General features: G+C 39.6%; 3 protein-coding genes across 4 annotated transcripts; 2 read left to right on the top strand and 1 right to left on the bottom strand.

Annotated features, from left to right (window-relative positions):
* Nucleotides 1-1,214: 1,214 nt before the first annotated feature.
* RB195_012552 (uncharacterized protein) lies at nucleotides 1,215-2,391 on the top strand (the record flags this gene model as incomplete). The annotated part of the gene is made up of 3 exons (XM_064201973.1): nucleotides 1,215-1,337; nucleotides 1,402-1,523; nucleotides 2,247-2,391. The coding sequence occupies 3 exons, from the start codon at nucleotides 1,215-1,217 to the stop codon at nucleotides 2,389-2,391; spliced, it is 390 nt and encodes a 129-aa protein (XP_064057854.1).
* Nucleotides 2,392-2,655: 264 nt separating this feature from the next.
* Nucleotides 2,656-5,037, top strand: RB195_012551 (uncharacterized protein; the record flags this gene model as incomplete). Its single annotated transcript, XM_064201972.1, has 8 exons — nucleotides 2,656-2,683; nucleotides 2,765-2,945; nucleotides 3,021-3,109; nucleotides 4,005-4,143; nucleotides 4,211-4,280; nucleotides 4,336-4,452; nucleotides 4,515-4,648; nucleotides 4,995-5,037. 8 exons carry the CDS (start codon nucleotides 2,656-2,658, stop codon nucleotides 5,035-5,037), a joined length of 801 nt encoding a protein of 266 aa, XP_064057853.1.
* A 1,178-nt stretch (nucleotides 5,038-6,215) lies between these two features.
* Nucleotides 6,216-20,594, bottom strand: RB195_012550 (uncharacterized protein; the record flags this gene model as incomplete). Of its 2 annotated transcripts, none has more annotated exons than XM_064201970.1 (30): nucleotides 6,216-6,328; nucleotides 6,915-6,994; nucleotides 7,057-7,178; nucleotides 7,248-7,312; nucleotides 7,479-7,572; nucleotides 7,657-7,725; nucleotides 7,884-7,969; nucleotides 8,111-8,159; nucleotides 8,215-8,403; nucleotides 8,467-8,630; nucleotides 8,841-8,930; nucleotides 9,015-9,086; nucleotides 9,159-9,291; nucleotides 9,390-9,505; nucleotides 9,617-9,705; nucleotides 9,771-9,835; nucleotides 10,788-10,850; nucleotides 10,902-11,022; nucleotides 11,127-11,294; nucleotides 13,357-13,487; nucleotides 13,545-13,634; nucleotides 13,690-13,887; nucleotides 14,258-14,358; nucleotides 14,559-14,627; nucleotides 15,478-15,552; nucleotides 15,886-16,012; nucleotides 17,461-17,552; nucleotides 17,616-17,679; nucleotides 17,736-17,918; nucleotides 20,529-20,594. In XM_064201970.1, 30 exons carry the CDS (start codon nucleotides 20,592-20,594, stop codon nucleotides 6,216-6,218), a joined length of 3,144 nt encoding a protein of 1,047 aa, XP_064057851.1. The 2 variants fall into 2 exon arrangements, with proteins under 2 accessions (XP_064057851.1, XP_064057852.1); XM_064201971.1 differs by lacking the exon at nucleotides 20,529-20,594 and adding an exon at nucleotides 18,662-18,676.
* Nucleotides 20,595-20,713: the final 119 nt, after the last annotated feature.

Genomic DNA, 20,713 nt, shown 5'->3' with positions numbered 1-20,713 from the left:
AACTCCAGCTGCCCGCTCAACTTAACTACTCACAGTAGCACGGTTTCAGGACCAGAAGCTAGACAAGTGTAGTGACTTCATCCGTATCGCCTCATCAGTAGTTCTCAACGACGTAGCCACCTAGGTGACCCTTAGATTAAATTACAAGCAACCAATGCAGAGGTAATGTGTTATATATAATTTGCAAGAAAAAACAAAACGTTAAAAGTTAGAGAAGATTAAATTCAATCTCTACATAGCGTCCGCAACTTGCAACGAATGAAAAAAATATGATTTTACAGTTACAGCTGACAAGAATTGGAGGAGAGCCTTGTCGAATATTTCGAACACTCCAGTTGCGATTGATTCTGTGTTGCAATCATTTTTGGCGCGAAGATACGCCAATCGATCAGGTAAGATCAAGGCAATTGCGAGGGACGTGATTTAATACCAGGATAGTGTGCTTAACGTCCCAAGCAACACATATTCGAAAGCAAAAAGGAAGGATTTTTTTCTAGCCAGAAAACAGCAAAACTTCTACTATTGCAAACATTTTGAAGAGAGTATAATGCGCTATTAATGGAAATTGATTTTGTTCCATGTCAGAAAATTCCGGAATGTGCCGCGAAATACAAAAATGTTCCACATTCATCTCCTGTTTTGCGCAGCAATCAATAAGAGATCCGGTTAGAGAATTTTTTGGTACTTCTTCAGACCGTTATTAGGTTCGAAATTAACATGGTATTTGTGACCAATACCTCAAACTATCCTCCCTGCACAAAGTTTGGATGAAATAAGACTATGTGATTCCGGGGCACAGACTGTACGTTAGCACTCCTGCACCTCACACTGGGATCTGTTCCAAATATTTTCCGCAGGATCTTTGAATGCTCCCTCAGAAGTTTATCATTACACTGAAGAAACTTCTGGAACCAGCATATTTAGGCATCCAGGCATGATCGAAACTTTAGAAAATGTGTGAGAAAACGCGTAGGTTCTGACGCAATAATGCAGAACATCTGTTTAATTCTCATCAACTTTCGCAGATGAAGTGTTTTGGACATTTCTTGCTGTTTTTTTTTTCGCTGAATACATCTAAAAAGCCAACTTTAGTTGAATGAGCTGCCACTTAATTTATTTGTTGCTTTGGGAATTACCGGTACTCCTTATTTCAGGTTACGGTGCACAAACTTGTTGCTTATACACAGTTCTCTTCGATTTCCTAGTATTTCGTCATGTCTCTCCTAAGTTTGTCGGCTCGTCAACCAGATCTTCTTGCCAAGCAGACTGCTTTGGATGATGAGTGCTACAAACAAACATCTACTGTCTCAAATCTTAATTTGGAGGCACCGAAAAATGTGAGAAATCTTTCTTTTATTCTTTATTATTTTTCTAAGTCATCAGATCAGTAATCGTTCTTAGACTGCGGCTGCCGTTCCTCATGAACTCGCTGCTGAAGACTCCCGTATTCGAAACCGAGTTGTGGATTACATCAACGCGCAGAGAATGCTTGCTGGGAGTGCACATGCGGAGCAGCTTCTACTGTAACCTATTTCTTAAACATTTCTTTGACTTAGGGGTTTTTTTAATGGCTTGCGTAGAAGTGAAGAATTCACCTCTTTAATCTTCCTTTCTATACACTGTTTCTTCTTCACGAAAGGAGGAAAATAATTCTAATATAACACGCGGGAAGCAACAACACATAGTTCCGCATATTCGTCATTGCATAATATGGATGTAGAGCCCTACAGTGACTTCTGATTGATCGGCACTGAAAACCTGGAAGCCGACGGATTTAGTCGCTTGCTACTTCGTCGCCACTTTTGTGGGGTATCACCGATTTTCAGTGATATGACTATTTGCTTAAGCGACCAAAAATCCCAGCAATACAAGAACCATTAAGAATTTGTAGGTGTTCCATAGCGGTAAAAGCTTTACTGACTTAAATCGTCCAATTTTTTCAACTCAAACGCGCCCTTATTTTCGAAAGCTCTATCTTCTTTTTCCCTCTTCATAACTTTAGCTTGCATTTCATAGATCCTCTAAGGCTAATGGTGGGTCCTGACTGACTTAGCCGTTAGGTCCTGACTGATTTAGTCGTTTAATTCCAGAAATAAGGTCGTGGCTGAGTGCCCCACACCCATCCCTTCTTCATTTTACCCGATTGTTGTTTTATGGTGCAGTTTTAGGTGTTTCAATTCCTTAAATACCCAAATGCGTTTTATGATAATAATAATAATAATAATAATAACTTTGCCGTATTTTAGTGAGCTGAACTCTGCTGCACAAATCAATCGCGGTCCTGAAGGTGTGTTTGAGTCGTCGCGTCTTCATTGGGATATGATCCTCGGTCGTGATGAAAAAATCTACCCGTCTGATTATCTCAATTTCGACTCGAAAATGAAATTTTAGACATTGATGCTTTTTTTAAATGGCTTCTTGATAGAAAGAGCTCAGTTGTACCGATTTACCTTGCTGGGCTTCTATGTGTTCTATTCAAATGTATACCGTACTTAATTTATTCCAAGCTGTTGCGTAATAAATGTTGAGATGATCTACTACAAATCAAGTTCTTTTGAGTTTATTCTCAATCTTAGCTTTCATCACATTGGTGACTTTGAGTAACTATTTTGCACATGCTTTGATTTCTCAGAAAGGTCTTCAACTTTTTTCAGGATGAATCCCATGCGTGCGGGAACCTCCGGTATGTTTGTATTGGTTTATTGTGTTTTTTATTTGTTGATTCCAAATAACGCTCCTCATTTTTTCTCTAAAAATGCTTCAGTAATGAGGCCAAATCCTCTACACATCACATTCAAAAATCCGAATTGGCCAGCCAATTTTATCACGCCCGAGAACGTACTGGAATATTTCTGCAACTCCGACAATGCATTTTACGATAAAAGTTCATGTAATGAGAACGTACGAATGCAAAACATTTCGCGACCACTTGAGGAGTGTCTACTGCAAGTTTTTTCTTTTGTTTTTTTCTTCGCTTCTTTTTTTCAACTTGTTTCACTTGCTCTGAGCAGCTGTTCCAGTTCAATGACGGGGATTCAGTACGTCTTATGGAGCGCTCAACCCCCTCTCTATGTGATTTGTAAACATCGTCGAAATAATATGCAGAACGGTGAGAGACACTTGGTGGAATTTCTACAGACTTCGATTTTTGCGTTATTCTATTTTATTCGTGCTTTTCCAATTGCAACTTGATTCTTATGATGTTGATGTATTCCAGTTACTCATTTGGATATTTTATGAGTTGTCGATGGATATTGTGCTCTGTTTGGCCGAGGATTTCGCTTACTTATTCTTACTTGATCGTCGGGCTGGTATTGTTGTCTGACGCGGTTGCCCAAAAAAGCACAGCCTAAATAGATCAAGTACCTAGAAACTGTGGGTCTTTAATGACAATTCTCTCTTTCGTTACGCTGAACTGCCGGACATTGTCGACGTGAGGTACTCGGGTCAGCCAATGTCGATAGGCAGTTCAAGCCAGACGTCTAGTGTCCCATGATTTGCAACAGTGACAAATGGAAGAATTTTGTGCTGTAAATCGAAAAGGTTTGGCATAGCTGTGTTCAAAGGCGATACTCCTCGGCGGAGATGCGGGCAGCCGCGTCAGGCGATAATATCAGCGCGACGATCAAGTCAAAGCAAGTAAGCAAAATCCTCGACCAAACAGTCAGCGAGCGCAGAGCGACTTTTGACGGGAAACACGAAACTTTTTCTAAAATCTAACCAATTCTTCTCGAACGTCAAGTGAGGTTAGAAGTGAATTGCTGCTGGCACCTGTGCTTTCACTTGGCTTGTCATTCTACGCCTCTTCATATTTCTTTACTTCCTTGTTTCATTCCGATTACGAAGAAAAATGAAAGCATTCTCCATGAGCTTGCGAAATGTTATTCGCCTTCTCTCGGTTTGGTTTTTACTTTAGAATCTCTAGGCTCTGAGCAGTATTTGTTTTGAAATCTCTAAACTAAGCTGATCTACAATTTGCGAATGAAATTACTGTATCTCTTCAGTTACTCCGCTCGCATACTATTACATCATTAATGGCACCGTCTACCAGGCTCCTGATGTCTACACTTTTGTTCAGTCTCGTTTGTTGGGCGCTGTTGAACCATTGAAAAACGCTTTTGATCAGGTCATACAATACTCAAGGTAATTGTCCAGGTTTCTCTTTTGCTTCTGATTGCGGACATTTCCTCATCTTCCTTTCATATTGCAGATACAATGTCGCAAAAGGCTACTACTGGCAATTTGACAAGAAACCTGCTACTAAAAAAGATGAGGAAAAGGTGGCCATTTCGTTTTCAAATGAATAATTTCATTGTTGTCAAGTTGAAGTTTCAGTCAGAAGAGGAGAAACCGCTCCAAGCCCGCAGCACTCATTTCCAAAAGACGCGCACTCATATGTTGATGCAGAATCTTTTCGAAATATTCCCTGCTGGAACTCCCTTAGCGATTTCGGTTAGTTCCTTTTATCTCAGCTTAACTCTCTTGTTTTCGCTTAATGTTGTGACTCATTCCAGAATCCTGCAGAAAGTTCTGAGCCAATGGATACCGATGTTAAATCTGAGGGGAATGCTGGAAGCACAACGCCATCACAACTTGTTGAAGGCAATCAACAACCTAAACCTCCTGGTACTTCAGCACCAAAACCGAAGTAAACAATGTTTTTGTACCCAAGGAATTGCGAACAAAATTACGAACGAATGATAGCTGTCGTGCAAGCGCCGCACTAGTCTATCTTTGAAAAGCGATGCATCCGCTATAATGCTCAGGGTTTTTACTTGTTTTATTGCATTTTCTCACCACTTTCGTGGTGAACAGTGCGGAACTGCTAACGCGAGTTGCACTATTTCCAGAAAGGGAATATACTCGTCGTACCCCCTATCAAAGTTTACATAAAACCGAAACTATATATGTATATGTGTTCTACATCCAAATGAGTCGAATACTAGGAATGATCTCTTTACGATAAAGCGTATAATATCAGCGACTGTATTCAGCGAAAGAATTTGTTCCCTTCCTGCACACTACTCATTAGTGTGATCTTCACGGATCTCCGCGAAATCTTCAGCAAAGGTGGCTGTCCTGACATGGATGTGGTGGATCCATAGAGTTTATATGTCGATTTCTTTGCTCACCCCTTCCGTGTATGGTGTAAACATATCAAGTAGATAATGCAAAGGTATCTTCTTGAAGTAATCGCCCACTAGCCTAATTCCAACGTTTTCGGGTTCTCATGAGCACATTGCTATCGTATGCCTAATAAAAGTTATTGTAATATACACTGAACCATAATTAGCTTTACCTTATGATTATGCGAATGTTTACCGCTTCAGTTACTGGGATTGATCTGTTCTGTGCACTTAATTCAAGCCTTGTTTTTTTCGTTCCTACAATAGAGGTTAATAATAATAATAATAAGCGCTCAAAACAAGCAACGGTAAAAGCATAGCTGAATCATATGTGCGCAAAACTGTTGTAAAATAACTCTTTTTCCAGCCGGTTTTTATCCTCAAAATTTAAGCTCCGCACATTCCCCTTTCCTTATTACCATAAAATAATTTTAAGATGTCAAGTGATCTATCACAGCAGCAAGAATATTTCTGTCTCACAGCAAAATTCCTCGCACCTCTTGTAGAAATACTTCTTCACGGTTTAGTACACATGCAAGAGTATACATATAGAATGCAAATTGTACTATCAGAAGTCGTTTAGTAGGAGCAATAGCCTTCTTATTGCGTGGTAAGGATGGGCGTCCTTTACTGAACACTGTTAACAACATGTATTACAGAAGCATTCATTTCAAAGGTAGAAGTGTTGATCCCCTTCTTTTATCGCAGTGACAGTACTTTCTTTAACGCGCCACTGGCGTGAAAGTAAGACTAGCAAATAATAGGCTCTGGTTTCTGAACGATAAATAAAACAAACTGCATTCCCAGCAGAGCAAATATTAAAACCGAATAATTATACATAATACATAATTATATCCTATGTTTGTTTCCTACTCATCACAAAACATGATTAATGTGAAGGGATATGACGTGTAAATGGAAGCAATGATTTCCAAATCTATCTTTGATAACCCGTCACAAGAGAAAGTAAAACGTTACAGAATAGAGTCCGTCATAAAAGCTATTTCACATTAGCTGTGACGACAACATTTCTGATTCTACTGGGAGATAACATTAACATTGGAGATGGTAACATTTGCAAACGAAAAGCTATGGCTCCCAAAAGTTCTTCCTTGCCCTTTGAGTAAAAGGCCTACCAGGGAGGAGATCATTGTCGAACAAACTCCGTCTTTCAAACTGGGATGGTGATGCTGGAGGATATCCTAGAATATGGAAAATTAGAAAACACCACACGAGAAGAAATTCAAACAAGAATTATATTATATTGATATACTGATAGATGTATGTAAAGCATTTAAAGGCATCACCCCTCTGAGGTGGTACGGATTTCACTCCGGAAGATGCGGCGCGTGCACAAGGCTGGCGCGCTCCAGTCGAACTCCTTGTAAAAATGGTGCGCCAGAACGCATGAACGAACGAACGCCAGAACAATTTATCGAATTTATGAAGGGCTTGGTGGCACTACGGCGGATTCGAGCCTCCGATCGATCGTGCAGGAAGCGGAACCTCTAACCGCTACACTACACCCGCACCTATTCGATCTACATACTGTGAATAATTTTCTTACATAATAGAATAACTGAGAGCATCATCTAAGTAATCAATCAGAGAAGACAGTCACATTTTGTTCTACGTTAGCAAGTTGCACTTTTGCCATCCATAATATCATAAACGTTATTTGTGAAACACCTTTCGTTGAAAAAACAATTGGAATGGTTCAGGATCTCTAGTGATTTCGAGAGTCACGCAATTCTTGATACGATTGATGTGAGAAAAGATAAAACTGACCAGCACGATCCCACACCTCATAATCAGTGGCTGCGCCTCCGCGATGCCATGGAAGCGGCGAGCTTGAGAATCTCATACGTCTAAAAGTTCACTGAATCATACCAACAAACCGAACCATAAAAGATAGCCCCTAATATCCCACATAGTGTCTGAAGGATGTGACTCTGGAGGTGACCGACTACGATGGTGTCCTTCTTCAAAGAATGACACGGGACCGTTGAACGGTGGCGGTCCACAAACTGACATCAAAGATGGGATAGTTTTCTGCAAAAAGTAAAAAGTACTAGGAAAGAACACGTCATCTTAGATGTGTCCATATTACGTTCAACTTACGGCATTTTTGTGTTGATGTAGTCCTCCGAACACATTCTTCTTCGCAGTCTTGACCTTTGTTTTCCCTTCAAAAGCGAAAATTTAATTGCATTAACAAAGCACTTGTTGATGAAGGTATGTGAAAGAGAAACAGATTAAACCCAAATCTGAGTTTCTGATCATTAAAAAGTTCGTTGTTAGTTCCCTGCATGAACGAGTTGAAAAGTTATTCCTACTTAAGATTTGACCAACCTGACTTTCCAGACTGTCTCAATGAAGGCTGTGCTGTTGTTTTTTGAGCTCCAACATCAAAAAGGCGTGAAGTTGATGTGTTAGCACCGTTCGTCTAAATAGGTTTCAAGTCCGAATGACAACAATATGCAGCTGGAGAAAAATAAAGTAGTTCCACTTAATTTTAAATCAGCTTTACCTTTTGGTTATTCCTGGTCATTTTCGATGGCAATTTCCCTATCATGGGCACGTTGTCGCCAGTGCAAGACTGAATCGTTAAATTGGAGAAATGAGTTACGATAACATCAGAAAAGAACAATAAAAGGTTTTCTACTCTGTTTAGCTGACGTTCATGCTTTTCACGGCTAATAAACAAATACATACAGGAACATAGTCAAATAATATAAATAAATTCACAACGTTAACCTGATCGCTGCTCCTAGTATCATGCTGTTGCCTTACGTTGCCCATTTCTGTAGATGTTGCAGTTACAACTGGTTGCAGCGGCCCAACTAACATATAAGAACTATGAGAGAAATACGGCGTGAGAAACTAGTAAAACCAAGGTCCAAAAGGATTTAATCGCGTTGTTTTATTCATATTCATAACCGACAAACACCACCTTTAAGGTCCATTTATTACTTGTAACCAACCTTTTCTTATGCTCTGATCTGAGAGTTTTTCACCGGTCCTGTCAATACTCTGAAGTAATTTTCCGCATTATGGATTCTGCGATGATTGTTCATGAAACACAGACCTTTTCATCCTCCTTGGTTGATGATGAGCCCACACTTGGACCATTTCGTCTTCCTGCAGAACGTTCACTGAACACTGGACCATTGAAAGGATGATTCTTCCGCACCGATGGAATAAGGCAGCCATGCTTCGAGGTAGTAGAAGGGGAATTGAAAAACGTTACCGGAGGAGAACAATCGACTCTACGTTCCTAAAATTGAACGTAACCAAGTCAATAACTCAAAAATGAAGCATTAGTAAACAAAAACGTCACCTTTGGCAACCAAGAGGTAAATGGTGAATCAGGCTCTTCCGGTGGAGTAGGCATTACTGGAGGTATTGGTGGTGGACGTACGACGGACCCTTCGACATTGTTGGCAAATATTTTGGCAACACCATCTTGGGATGAATTTAGCATCTCTTTGCTTGGAGTGGAACCTGAGAACTTTGTCTAGCGAATCATCCGGCCAAACTAAGAACTGAACATTATCGAATTGAACGATATCTACGGACACTTCCACCGACAAGCAACTTTCACACTCGAGGAAGATAAGGACGCTAAACTGCAGTTCAAGAGATTTTTGGCTGCCACTCGTCATGACAAGAGTGGTCCTGAATTTCCCTAAGACTGATAAAATAATAATTTACCAGAATCATTTGATGTTTGCAATTTTCCAACATGATTGGGAGCAGGAGAGGCGTTGCAATGGCTACTTTGCTTCGAAGTGAAAGATTCGCCTATAACAGCAACATCAGTTACGAACAAGAGGGAACATTATTATTTTACTCGTTTCGCATCAAACGCAGATGTATCTGGCGTACTTCGTGGGGTTTGTGAAGCTGTATTAGAAACTGCAGTACCAGAGGCGTTAGAGGTAACCTTCTTGAGTTCTTCTAAAAATCAGGTTGAAATTGTAAATCGGAGCACTTCTACAAAAAAAAAGAAAAAAAAAACAAGAAAAGTACCTTTTAATCGTGTGATCTCCGTAATGTTGCGCTCAGCGTCTGACTTCCACCTATTCAATTCAAACCTCAGTTTCTCACTATCCTTCGACAGTATTTGTGAAATGCGATCCGCTTGGTCAGCGCGTCGTACAGCCTCAAATATGGGAACTTTTGGTTCAACACCTAAGAAATGTGTATAAGGAAGTAAGAAAGAAGTACGTGAAGGTAAACTTTAAGAAATGGCACACATACATCTATACACTCCTTCTGACATTTTTCCAATAAAACGGTCTTCTCGGCTACAACATCAGTCAAGTGTTTCCGCATTTTATCACTGATTTGACAATGAGCACATTTCGCATTATTTGCTAAATGTTACAAGAGTTTTGAGAATAACGACAACTCATACACCTTCAAATAGTTCTTCAAAAGAACCCTTCATTCAAATACATTTTCCTGTGCGATATAAGTACACCTACCAACGTAGAGAGTGTCACCGAGCTTTCGCTCAGCTCTATCACGAGCTTTGTTTGCGAGAATAACTTCACGGTCACGAGCGCTTATTTCTCTAGAAGAAATGGGGTAAGAAAAAAGCAATCAGTGCAAAGTTCAATGATTAAGTGCCAAGAGAACCTTAGATATCCATCAGCACGTTCTTCAATCGCTTCCTTCTCCTTGATGTGCAAGTCTATCCGGGCCTGCAATTAGACGACACCTTCATACTCAAGTTTTACTGCTCACTGACGTGCTCTTACACCACTCTATTCATATTATTTTAGAAAGTAACGCTTCTCTTCTCTTCTCGAATTGTGAAGAAGAGGGAGGTTGTGCGTTTTTCAAGATGATTAGTGGAAATTGAGCGTGGCCACGCTTATAATCATTATTTCCATCCCTAAACATATAATGTTTTGAAGAGATCTAACATCAGCAGTTTCATGTCATGCTGGCCACTTGTCACAAGTTTTTGCGTCCTACGTCATGTTTCCAACACTGTCGGCAAAGAACAGCTCACGATGAAAGTTAGGCAGACGAACCTCCATGTTTGACTCTATTAATCTGAATGCTATCATTCTTTGGATAAAAGGGGTACATATGTAGCCAAAAATTCAAAATGTATGTATACGTGTATGTGAAACGTCAAAAACACTCCATGAATGTAGCGACTGCGCGCATGTAGCCCCAGCTCAATGTACGCGTAAACATGTCTGCTCTTCTCTGACTAATTCCTACTGTGTTCACAGTATTCTGTCTTCAGAAATGAAGCATATATGCATGTAGCATCTTAAACAGTTATTCCTCTTTTTCAAATCATTCTTTGTAAGAACGATTTGAAAAAGAGGAATAAACAGAAAGGCTTACGCCAATAAAAAGAATAGTTTTTCTTTCCAAAATATAGTGGCATCAAGGGTATTCAGATGTGAAAACTAGTCCGAATACTCATCAAATCGCAATCAAATAGTAACATTTTTAACAAAAATGCTGCAAAATCCTTCAATAATGCCAACATTTCTAAACCGAAGAAAATGCGCAAATAGTGATGTTAGCAAAATCCAAAACTGTAATGATAAAGCGGGGGGAAGTTACACAAAAAAAGACCTCAAATTACATGCAAAGAGCAACTGGAAGAAAAATGCCTTAGAAGATACTCACATTAAGCAGCCGATTTTTCCGCTCCACATCATCTATTCTCTGTTGAACTTCGTTCTTTTGCATCTGAATGTCTTAGCTGACAAAAGTGATATCAGCGAATGAATGTAAACTTACATTGATGCTGTCAATACTTTTTTTCGCTTCAACCACAAATTCATCTTGATAAAATGAGAACTCTCTTTTTATAACCCCAATTGTATCACGAAGATGTCTAAGTTCTGGAGTGTACTCATCTCTGTAAAAAAAAAATTATATTTGGAAATCTATTTGGAAATGCACATCATCCATCGGAATTCCTATAAAAAAGGAAAATAAGATCAGTTGTAATAAGATTCTAACCTGAACTTCTTTACCACTGCATTCATAAGGGTTACGAGTGTCATTAGGCGTTTGTTCTCCTCATGCGCTTGCAACAATTCTTCGGACTGGCGTTTCAATAGTTGCTGGCTTACCATTAATCGGCGTGATATATGGGTCGGGAGGATTGGTCTCGCTTCTGATGTCGTGCTGAAACCAATATATATATATATATATATATATATATATATATATATATATATATATATATATATATATATATATATATATATATATATATGTATATATATACCAGACTGAACGTCCGGCTAAAGCCGGACTTCGGGCTTATTTTGGTATTCGCTTCGCTTGCCTTCACCGATCAGTAAGAAGTAACAGTAGTGACATTTTTTGGAAATTAGAATTGCTTTTTTCTATCAACGCTTTCTTCAGTTTTTTTTACCCGAAAATATAAGCATAGATGAAGCATTTATGGTTTTTCCCTAAACGCGCCGGTTTTATATTTGGAAACATTATTCAAAGTATGAGTCTCCTCGTTCCTAACTGTTAGCAAAGAATGATGTGCTAACATGGAGTGACGTGAATATCTCTATCGTAGTGATAAAAATAACGTTCTGTCAGATCCATGTAAACTGGTGACTACTATGTATTGTATTTGATCAGCCGTTCGCACGTGTGTTTCCTCTTTTTGAAGAAAAGATGCTAGTAGCATCATGGAGACATGCTGGGAAATAGACAAATGAAGGAGCCACATAAACCCCGTCCTACCGCCTTGGGACTCCCGCGTACTAACCCGACGCAGTGGAAACCGTCTCTCCCCACTCTATAGCTTCCTGGGGTCGGCGCACCATTCCAACAGCGTGGAATCCGTCCCACCCAATTTTACAGATATCTGCTCCGGGACGCGAATTTAACACCGTAATACCCGCCTCACTCAATTTTACCGCCTTGGGGGTCCAGCGCACCAAATCGACGCCATAATATTCTCTTTTCGGAATTTCTTGACTGAGACGCACACATACACAGACGCACACACGTGACTAAGCCCGTTATTATATAGCATGACAGTTTGCGAATCTGGAAGTATACATTCACATAAAAGTTTACTTACTCTCACTAACATAACAGAGAAACTAACTTGCCTTATCAAGGCCAACATGCATAGCTACATAACTTTAGACAATGGTGAAAAGGTAGAGTGCTCACCTGTCACGTGCATGGCGATGGTTCGGCACCTTACCGCTGTACAGTTTTGCATCATTATGGAGTATTTTCGTGACACACAGACAGACAAACAAACAAACAAACACACACACACACAAACACACACACACACACACACACACACACACACACACACACACACACACACACACACACACACACACACACACACACACACACGCACACGCACACACACACACGGACTAAGCGCGTTATTATATAGCATGATATATAATGTCGAAGTCGAAGATTGTCGGAGAATTGACAGTTAAAAATCATGCGCTTCTTGGTAATAAATGAGGGCTTAGAATTGTAAATGACAAAGTGAAGCTTTTGAACAACTTAGACAACTTAAGACCTATTTCTCCTGAGCATCTAGTCAACAGAATGTCCATTGTTCGCAGTAAAAGTCTCGGTCTTATTGCGAAAGGAGGAAATCTGCAGATAAGAAGACCACAGTCAATCAGGTGCACAACAAAAAGAAAAGTCAGCTAAAGTGAACAAGTACGATGAACATTTGCTACATTTCTGGTGAATATCTTTACATCGCTTCTGGAGTAACTCTAAGTCCATGTTTGTGATCGAAAATGCAATCACCGATGACACAGTAACAAAATTCGGCCTTGAAACACAAAACCCGCGTAGTTGTTTTTTCAAGTTCCTCTCAATATTTTTGTGTACGACTTTCTACTTTACAGAGTTTCAGTGAACTATGAAAAAAACATCTTATAGAAGTAATAAAGATAATGATAATAATAATAGTACAAGTAGGAACTAACAGTAATAATATTAGTATATTATTATTATTATACATTTGAGAATCACTATTGCCGGAGCCTGGAATTTAAGAAAGTAACAAAGTCATGCGGAAAAGATTTCGTTGTTTTATGAGATAGCTGGATCCCAATTGCTGTAGGACATTTTTCTGCTCCAAATTCACCTCAAAGCACATTCGATATGATCAAGGCTTGTGTTTTGGTTACTAATCTGAACACGAAGCCGAATATAACGAGCGATAGAGACTTACCCAGAGTAAAAGTCTGCTTCTCCGTTAATGAGTTCCTCAATCAAAACAGAAAAGTAATGCGTTCCTCCCAAAGTTTGGGTACTACTTTCGCTGTAGGTCGGCTGCTGTGTACCGTTCATATTCGGAGGGTTCTGAACGAAACTGGTTTTGTGCAAACACAAAAGAATGAAATTCTCGAGCTTGACCACCTCTAATGAGTTAAGGTGCTGCAGTGAAGGGGAAATAGGCTCCAAAACATATCCCTTACGTAATTTCTTAGGAACAATTGCGGCATCGGACTGAAAAATGACAATTACGCATTCGAAAAATTGTTAGGAAGAAAATACTACAAACTATAGCTGGTTCCAAAGTCTTCTCTCTCCGTCGTTTCGGTGCTGGTGTTTTCAGGACTTTCGCAGATTTAACAGGCTTAGCAGTTCTTACAGGAGCTTTCGGAGGAGATTTGGAGTTGCGCTTCGGAGGCGTTTTATGAACAATTTTAATTGTTCGATTGTTTGATCGCTTCTCGAGCTTTTTGCTGTTAGGTGAGACCTGAAAGATTATGAGTCACACATCCTCTTAAGAAGTTTATCGCTCCTTTTATCCTCAAAGAAAGATCAAATTTCAGTAATTATGCTACTTAAAATGAGAAGATAACTCTAGTACGGTATAACCATAACCATTCCCATGTACACATTTTGTAAAAAAGTACAAGAAGATACATGTTCCTTTTCTTATGGAAGAGCATGTTGGAGAAGATTCGTCAGAGTAATTTAGTTAATAATAAGTAGTTCCACATTATGAAGTCAACGTCAGATTTGAAAGAAGAACAAACAATTGTCACAAGAAATATGACCACTGCTTTGAATCTAAGATCTTCAAGTATAACAAAGTTATGGATGATCCAATTAATTACCCTTACCTTAGTTATACTAGGTGTAGCAGTTTTCTTTCGCGCTGTAGCTCTCTGTCGTCGTCTACTTCTTGGATCTCCTGATGAATCTGCTGTCGTTTCAACACTATCTGAACACAATATGAGTAAATGACTCTAGGCTTTACGTTAATATAACAGATGAACTAAGACTTCAATATCTTCTCCTATCACAGAAGTTATCTCATGTAAGCGATATTCAGCTAGTAAGTCAAGTATTATATATATATTATATATTATTATATAGTAAGTAGTAATATTAAACAAGACTAGTAACCAAGATGAACTCTACCGCAATTGCTTCCTTGTCTTTCTTCGAGTGGTGATTCTTCCGGTGATTGATCTACAATTGTTGGCGGTGCTAAAACAGATGAGTAATTCGAAATTGATTGTTCGTCACTGGAAGCTGTTTTAAACCAAATAAGCTGAGCAGCTATTATACAAGGAGAGGTACCCTTCTGCTATGCTAATTTCATCCTTGAAATAAAAATTCATTGATGATTTGTGCATTTCGTAATGCGCGACGATGGTTTGCAAATACTCAGAACACGCGTTTCCACACATTATAGCTGCTAATGCTTCGGAAGAAACTTGAAACAAAATAGACAGCCACAAAATACCGAGTAGAAGAAATAATAATTATACGAGTAGTCCAGAAGAAATCATGTGAAACGGTTTTGCGTGATCCCATCTTCCCAACGATGGAGTTTATTACTGATGATATGACGATAGCAATCCCAACACCTGTGCGACTGTGCAGATGGGGCAGCTTCTGCTGCTTATCTGATTTATATTAGTTGGACTGCAAGCATCAGATGACGAGGTAGTCGCCCATATTTCATCGCATCCTAACAAGTCGCACCGTTGGGGGAGACGGATCGTATAATGCTGCTTCACATGCATTCTTTTGGATTACTAAAGGGGATTGATGATAGGTGACGCTCATATCGTTAACTAAACTTCCACCACTACCATCCTTGGAGATATGCCTACATCGTCAACTTAGCATCGATTTAGATGGGTCAGAACGAGTTGGAGTTCGATGCAGTTGCATAAGCAGCTGCGTCCAAAGCGGTGCGGTGGAACTATGGAACTAACGATATGGTGCAGCGTTGATCAACTGTTTGGCAAGGTCCAAGCAGTCACTACTGTTGCAGGTTTATGGTAATCGCAGGAATGAATTAAAAAAAAAACTGCAACGTGAAAAGAACCTTCGGTTGCCTGTGGAATAGGTTGCTCTTCTACGTCGCCATTTTCGTCTTCAGCGTCCTCTGGAACTCCTCCATCTGGAAGATTAGGTTATCTAATATGAAAACAAAAGTAGACGTCGCTGCTTCAATGTTGCCATCTATTTCGATCATTCGCACCCCTACGACAATATATGTTTCAAGTTTAACACTAACAATATGTACTGATAAATTAGTGCGACCGAACCCGTTGGGAGCATTGTCAGCACGGTCTGTCGATGGACCCAAAGGTAAACAAAAATATGAAAAGTTAAACAGATACTTCTGCATAAAATAATTCTATTACGTTAATGGAACCTAACTATAAACTAATGTTGACTGAGCTCTGAGAGCGTCGTCGAACCAGGAAGACATGCTTAAAAATTTGCAAACCTTCTGAGACCCTCACGAAGGAGTTCGACACCTTATCGTAAGCATAGAAATCTCCAAAAAATTGAGCGCATTCCTCTTTTCCACAACGGTACCGCCAGATGAAAGCACCACCAGCCGAACCTATTGCCTAGAAAGCCAAACTTCGAACAAAACATCGGTAAAAGAGAAGTAAAATTGGTTTCGAGCAAAATGGTCATGCTTGTGCTGCAAACGAACTAACTGTAAAATGCTTATCCATTATGTCAACCTATTGACCAAGAAAATATATGGACTTAAATAGGACAGATTTTTCGCCAAAAAAAAACCATGCTACTAGTAATAACCAGTGAATAAGCAACGTTACTTAATGCCCGCAATGTGCCTTTGATTGAACCAGAACTATAGGCTGGTTGGCGGGATTATCTTCTCTTCATCTTTCTCAAGCCTGTACCCATTTACCGGCTACACCTCAGTCAGCAGTGAGTTGTTGGAAACAACGCCACCTTATTCTTATTGCTTGCACTACAAATCAACAGTACTGTAGTGGCGACTGCAGTCCTGTCGAAACGAGTTGCTTTGTACAATATGACGTTAGCTGCTGCGTTTGTTGTTTGTTTGCAACTGTTTGCAGCTCACTGTAAGCGTAACACTACAGCACAGCTAGTAGCTGACCTTCAGGTTGAAATTAGCCCAGTTTCGAACTCAATCACCTACGTCAAACTGCACCACAAAATTGTTTTGACCGCACTGTATACATTTTGGTAAATTAGCGTCACTTTAAACCAAACATAAGACTATATTTGTAAGCTGATGAACTGATTTTCATTGTAAAGCCAGCCTATTGTCGCCTGCATATCTAAAATGATAAAGTTCAAAAGAAATCGTTGGAACTTATGATTCAGTCCATTGGAGCCTTTTCACAATTTCGCAGGAATAAACATAACTATTTACATAGAAGTTTTTCACTAATCCAGGTGCACAGGATTAAGGTCCAAGGTTAACTGCACTTGAATAAACGATTTCGGAATTAAATTCGAATTTAATTAATTAAAAATTAATCAATTTAATTTTTTTCGAATTTAAGCAAAATGTTATTAAAACAAAGATTGTACTAGGCGTTGTTGCCCATCATTATGCCAATTATTGTCTCTTTTCATGCTACTGCCCCACAAGATGGTGTGAGGGTGTAGCCAATTAAAAAGAAGTTCGGTCGAAATTGCCTGCATCACGGCTTCATTCGCCTGTTTTCTGAGAGCATTCGCTCAGCATCTGAAGTCACATTATTCATATTTCCCCACTCGTTCATTTAACGTGATGTTCATCAAGTTTAAACCATAAAGTCTATATCGACTGTTCAGAGACGAACTTATTAGCATGTTATCTTGTTGCAAATTGCACAAATTGCATGGCAATCACAAAAATGTTTGTCGAGACATGTGAACTTGAACACTGTAGTACTAGCAGGATTTGAAGGTTGTGGACGAGTTCATCATCATGAAGGAACACAAACTCCTTCCGTTCCTTCACGCAAATTGATCAATTCGATTAGCACAAATTCTCAATCCGAGGCAAATTGAACAGAAAATTGTCAGTCACCGTCTCGCATTTCTTATAGTGAACGAAGTGAGGTTCTTCAGAAGAACCACATGCCGAACAGGGCGTTGTTTCCTCCCCCTGGGTATGAGCACCTAAATATGTCAATGTATTCTCTTCAGCAAAATAATTAAGCATCCAACCCAGTGAAACGCTACCTCTGTCAAACGAAGTCTTTTGCGCAGACTCCTCGTAGCTTCTTCCTGCGCTCGGATCGTCTTCCTGTAAAATTGAATAGTATATGAACTCAGTCATCACAGTTACGGGCAACAACGCACTTTCAACATGTCACAGGGATTTTGTAAGCGCATCGCAAGGGCCACCTCCTCCTCAGTAGGCTCCTCTCCTTCGAAACAGCTCGGATCAGCGTTGGTTCCGGCCAAATGATCGTCTTCATGATGAGATTCATCAGAGTTTCCGGTAGTTACAATCGCTTCGATTCTCTCATTCTGTGGCTGAACCTAAAAATTAAAAATTGAACATACCGCATGATGCAGGACGCCATGTACCCGTCGGGGCACCGTCTTCAAAAAAGTTGGACTAGAGATACAGCACAGATACGACCACAATTTTTTTTAAAAAATAATTTGTAGAACTACCGTCGGGATATTACTTTAACCGCGCTGATCGCTGATTTGGTGGGTGGAGGGTTTTCTTTTGGTTACCCATCTAATTCTTTTTCTGGTAGCATTACTAGTAACTATTGGCTTTAAATCGGTTTACATGGTCAACTTCCCATGTTTTATATAAATTATCACCCTTTAAGTATCCAGTTGAACCTACTGAGACGATTGACGAGTTTTTCAAGAACACCGAAGTTGCTCGTTTTCTACATAAATCCTCATTCTCTTGTCTCCAAAATTGCACCTTACTGCGCGGTTAATTTCTACCTATATAGAATATTAACCGTTAAATGTGCCCATTACAACATTTTTGACCTAGCAACGATATGAATTCTTGCCGAATCCACATGCAGCATAATCTTGGCAATCGACAGATAAGATTTTAGCCTCACTTGTCCTCCAACAAAGCCCATCGCATTTTCTTTGCAGAGTACCGACAGAAACAAAAACAGAATAATTGGATGTCAAATTTTAATGGGACAGTTCACCTACTTTTTTACGTGTTATTTAACGTCCGAGCCGATTACGCCCAATTCTCTTCCTAATAAATCTAAGTTTTTGAAAGGCAAAGCAGACCTTACCTCATTTCCATTCATTTCGATGGACAGGAAGGGAATACGATGTTGCCACACCTTCCCGTCGGACTAGTTTAATCAGCAAATTTCCTAGTAATGAAAGCAATCTGAAGATGAAAAGAAATCTGTTACATTAAACTGTAAAACATTTGGTAGAAGTTAAGAGAACTAGAAGAGACACGACAACAAATAGCTAAAATAACAATTTTTAAGGCTATAGTGACGCTTCCAAAGAACACTTTACAGTATTTCCAATGTGGATGACGTAAGGGCAGAAGTAAGTATAAAACTAAGACGACAAGAATAGCGCATGTGTGAGCGTCGTGCTAACCGATATCGGCGAGGTTTGCCGATGGCGTGTACGCAAACGCACTATCGACCGCATCCGATGCTTACTCTTATTAGGCAGTACATTCCACTAACTACCTTTGATATAGAAGCCCATAAAAGACTATCTTTACACCTCACATCGACATGGAGACATTTGTACTCTTATCCACTTCTCACGATTGATTCATTTCACTACAGGATTTTTACGCAAATATGTGCACATGAATGCCGTACATACTGCTGGAAGATAGATCAATCAAGAACTTCCAAATGTCGGCTCAAACTAGATCCTAAGTATCTTTAGATACAATAAATCTAAAAAAAAAGACTTCTTACAAACTTGTATACTTGGTAGAAGTTGGGTCAGGTGAAGGAAAAATTAATAGAGACGAAACGATAACAAGCAGCTACACAACTTGGGTAAACTGTATTTGGGGAAGGCATTCAACCGCGTTCTTATTTCTAGAAGTGAATAACTAGGTTAGTTGGGGCCCTAAAATCCAAGCGTTAGTCTTAGAGGATCCAAGACAGTAGGCTAAAGCTACTAAGGAAAAAAGGAAGAAAGCTTTCAGAAATAAGAGTTCCATTGTCTGGAATTCTAACAGCTGTGTGAAATTTGACAGGTCGTACCAAAAAATGCTCCCAAGAAAGTTCTCCTAAATAAAAACAGGGTTTGAGCCAATCTTTGTAGTTCTCAGTTACAGCTAAAGAATCCAAACTGTTAGCACAATTATAATAGCCAAAGGAGTTCCACATGAAAAAGCATGAAAAAACCTGTCTAGTAGGAAAAATTTCTAACTTGTAAGATCAGCTGCATATGGGAAATCACAGGCCAACACCCAAAAAACCCCGCTGCATCGAAAGCTACATATAGTAGATCAAAACGACACGAGGCACGGTGCAGTTGCGTAAGCGATGCGCTCGAAGCGGCGCGATGGAGATAGCGGTTGGAGTTGAGGTGGGACCATCGCAAACTGCGGTGAGGAATGGTGACAGCAAAGGTCCCCTCTAACCTTTCTAACCGCTACGCTCCGTCGCACCGTTTCGAGCGCAATCACTTATGCAAGCACCGCGCTTCATGTCGTTTTGACTCCCTATAAGAAGTAAGAGAACTTCCAGAAACTGCTGCTGGAATTCCCAAAGGAAAACTACAGTGCAGGCACAGTTCGAAGAGGTTCTCAAAATGTACCACCTATGAAGTCTAAAGTGAATTGGTAGTCATGTTAAAATCACTAGATTGCTTATCAAGCATTACACAGCCTATTTCAAACACAGTGATCATGATTAAGTGGGAAGTCCTTCCCTCTGGGTGCACATTACGGTCTTCATTGAAAGCATATTAACGAGTTTTACTCACAGAAAGACATAAACTATCCGAACCATGATCCATCCAAACCTTTTCAATATTTTTTAAAAGTTATTTTCATACACTGCCCATCGCTTATTAACTTCAGCCAAACCTATGAACCTCGGTGTGTTGTCAAGGTCAAGCTACTTTGAATTACTTCATTTTCAAAATATTTCGAGAATGTTTGACACCTACTACAAAGGCATGGACAAATACAGCAAGAAGTAAGACGTTTTGCAAACATTTTATCGATGTCACCATGATACAAAGTTGGACAAAACAAAGATTACAAAAGAAAGTACACGTTAACATAAAAATGTATCATTTGAGATCCACATTGGTACATTAAACTTCATTTGGTGGGGGTAGACTCCGAATGG

The sequence above is a fragment of the Necator americanus genome, chromosome V (assembly GCF_031761385.1).
Source record: "Necator americanus strain Aroian chromosome V, whole genome shotgun sequence".
Taxonomy (NCBI): Eukaryota; Metazoa; Nematoda; class Chromadorea; order Rhabditida; family Ancylostomatidae; genus Necator; species Necator americanus.
Note: the sequence above shows the minus strand (reverse complement) of the source record. Positions and strands in the feature narration are given on the sequence as shown.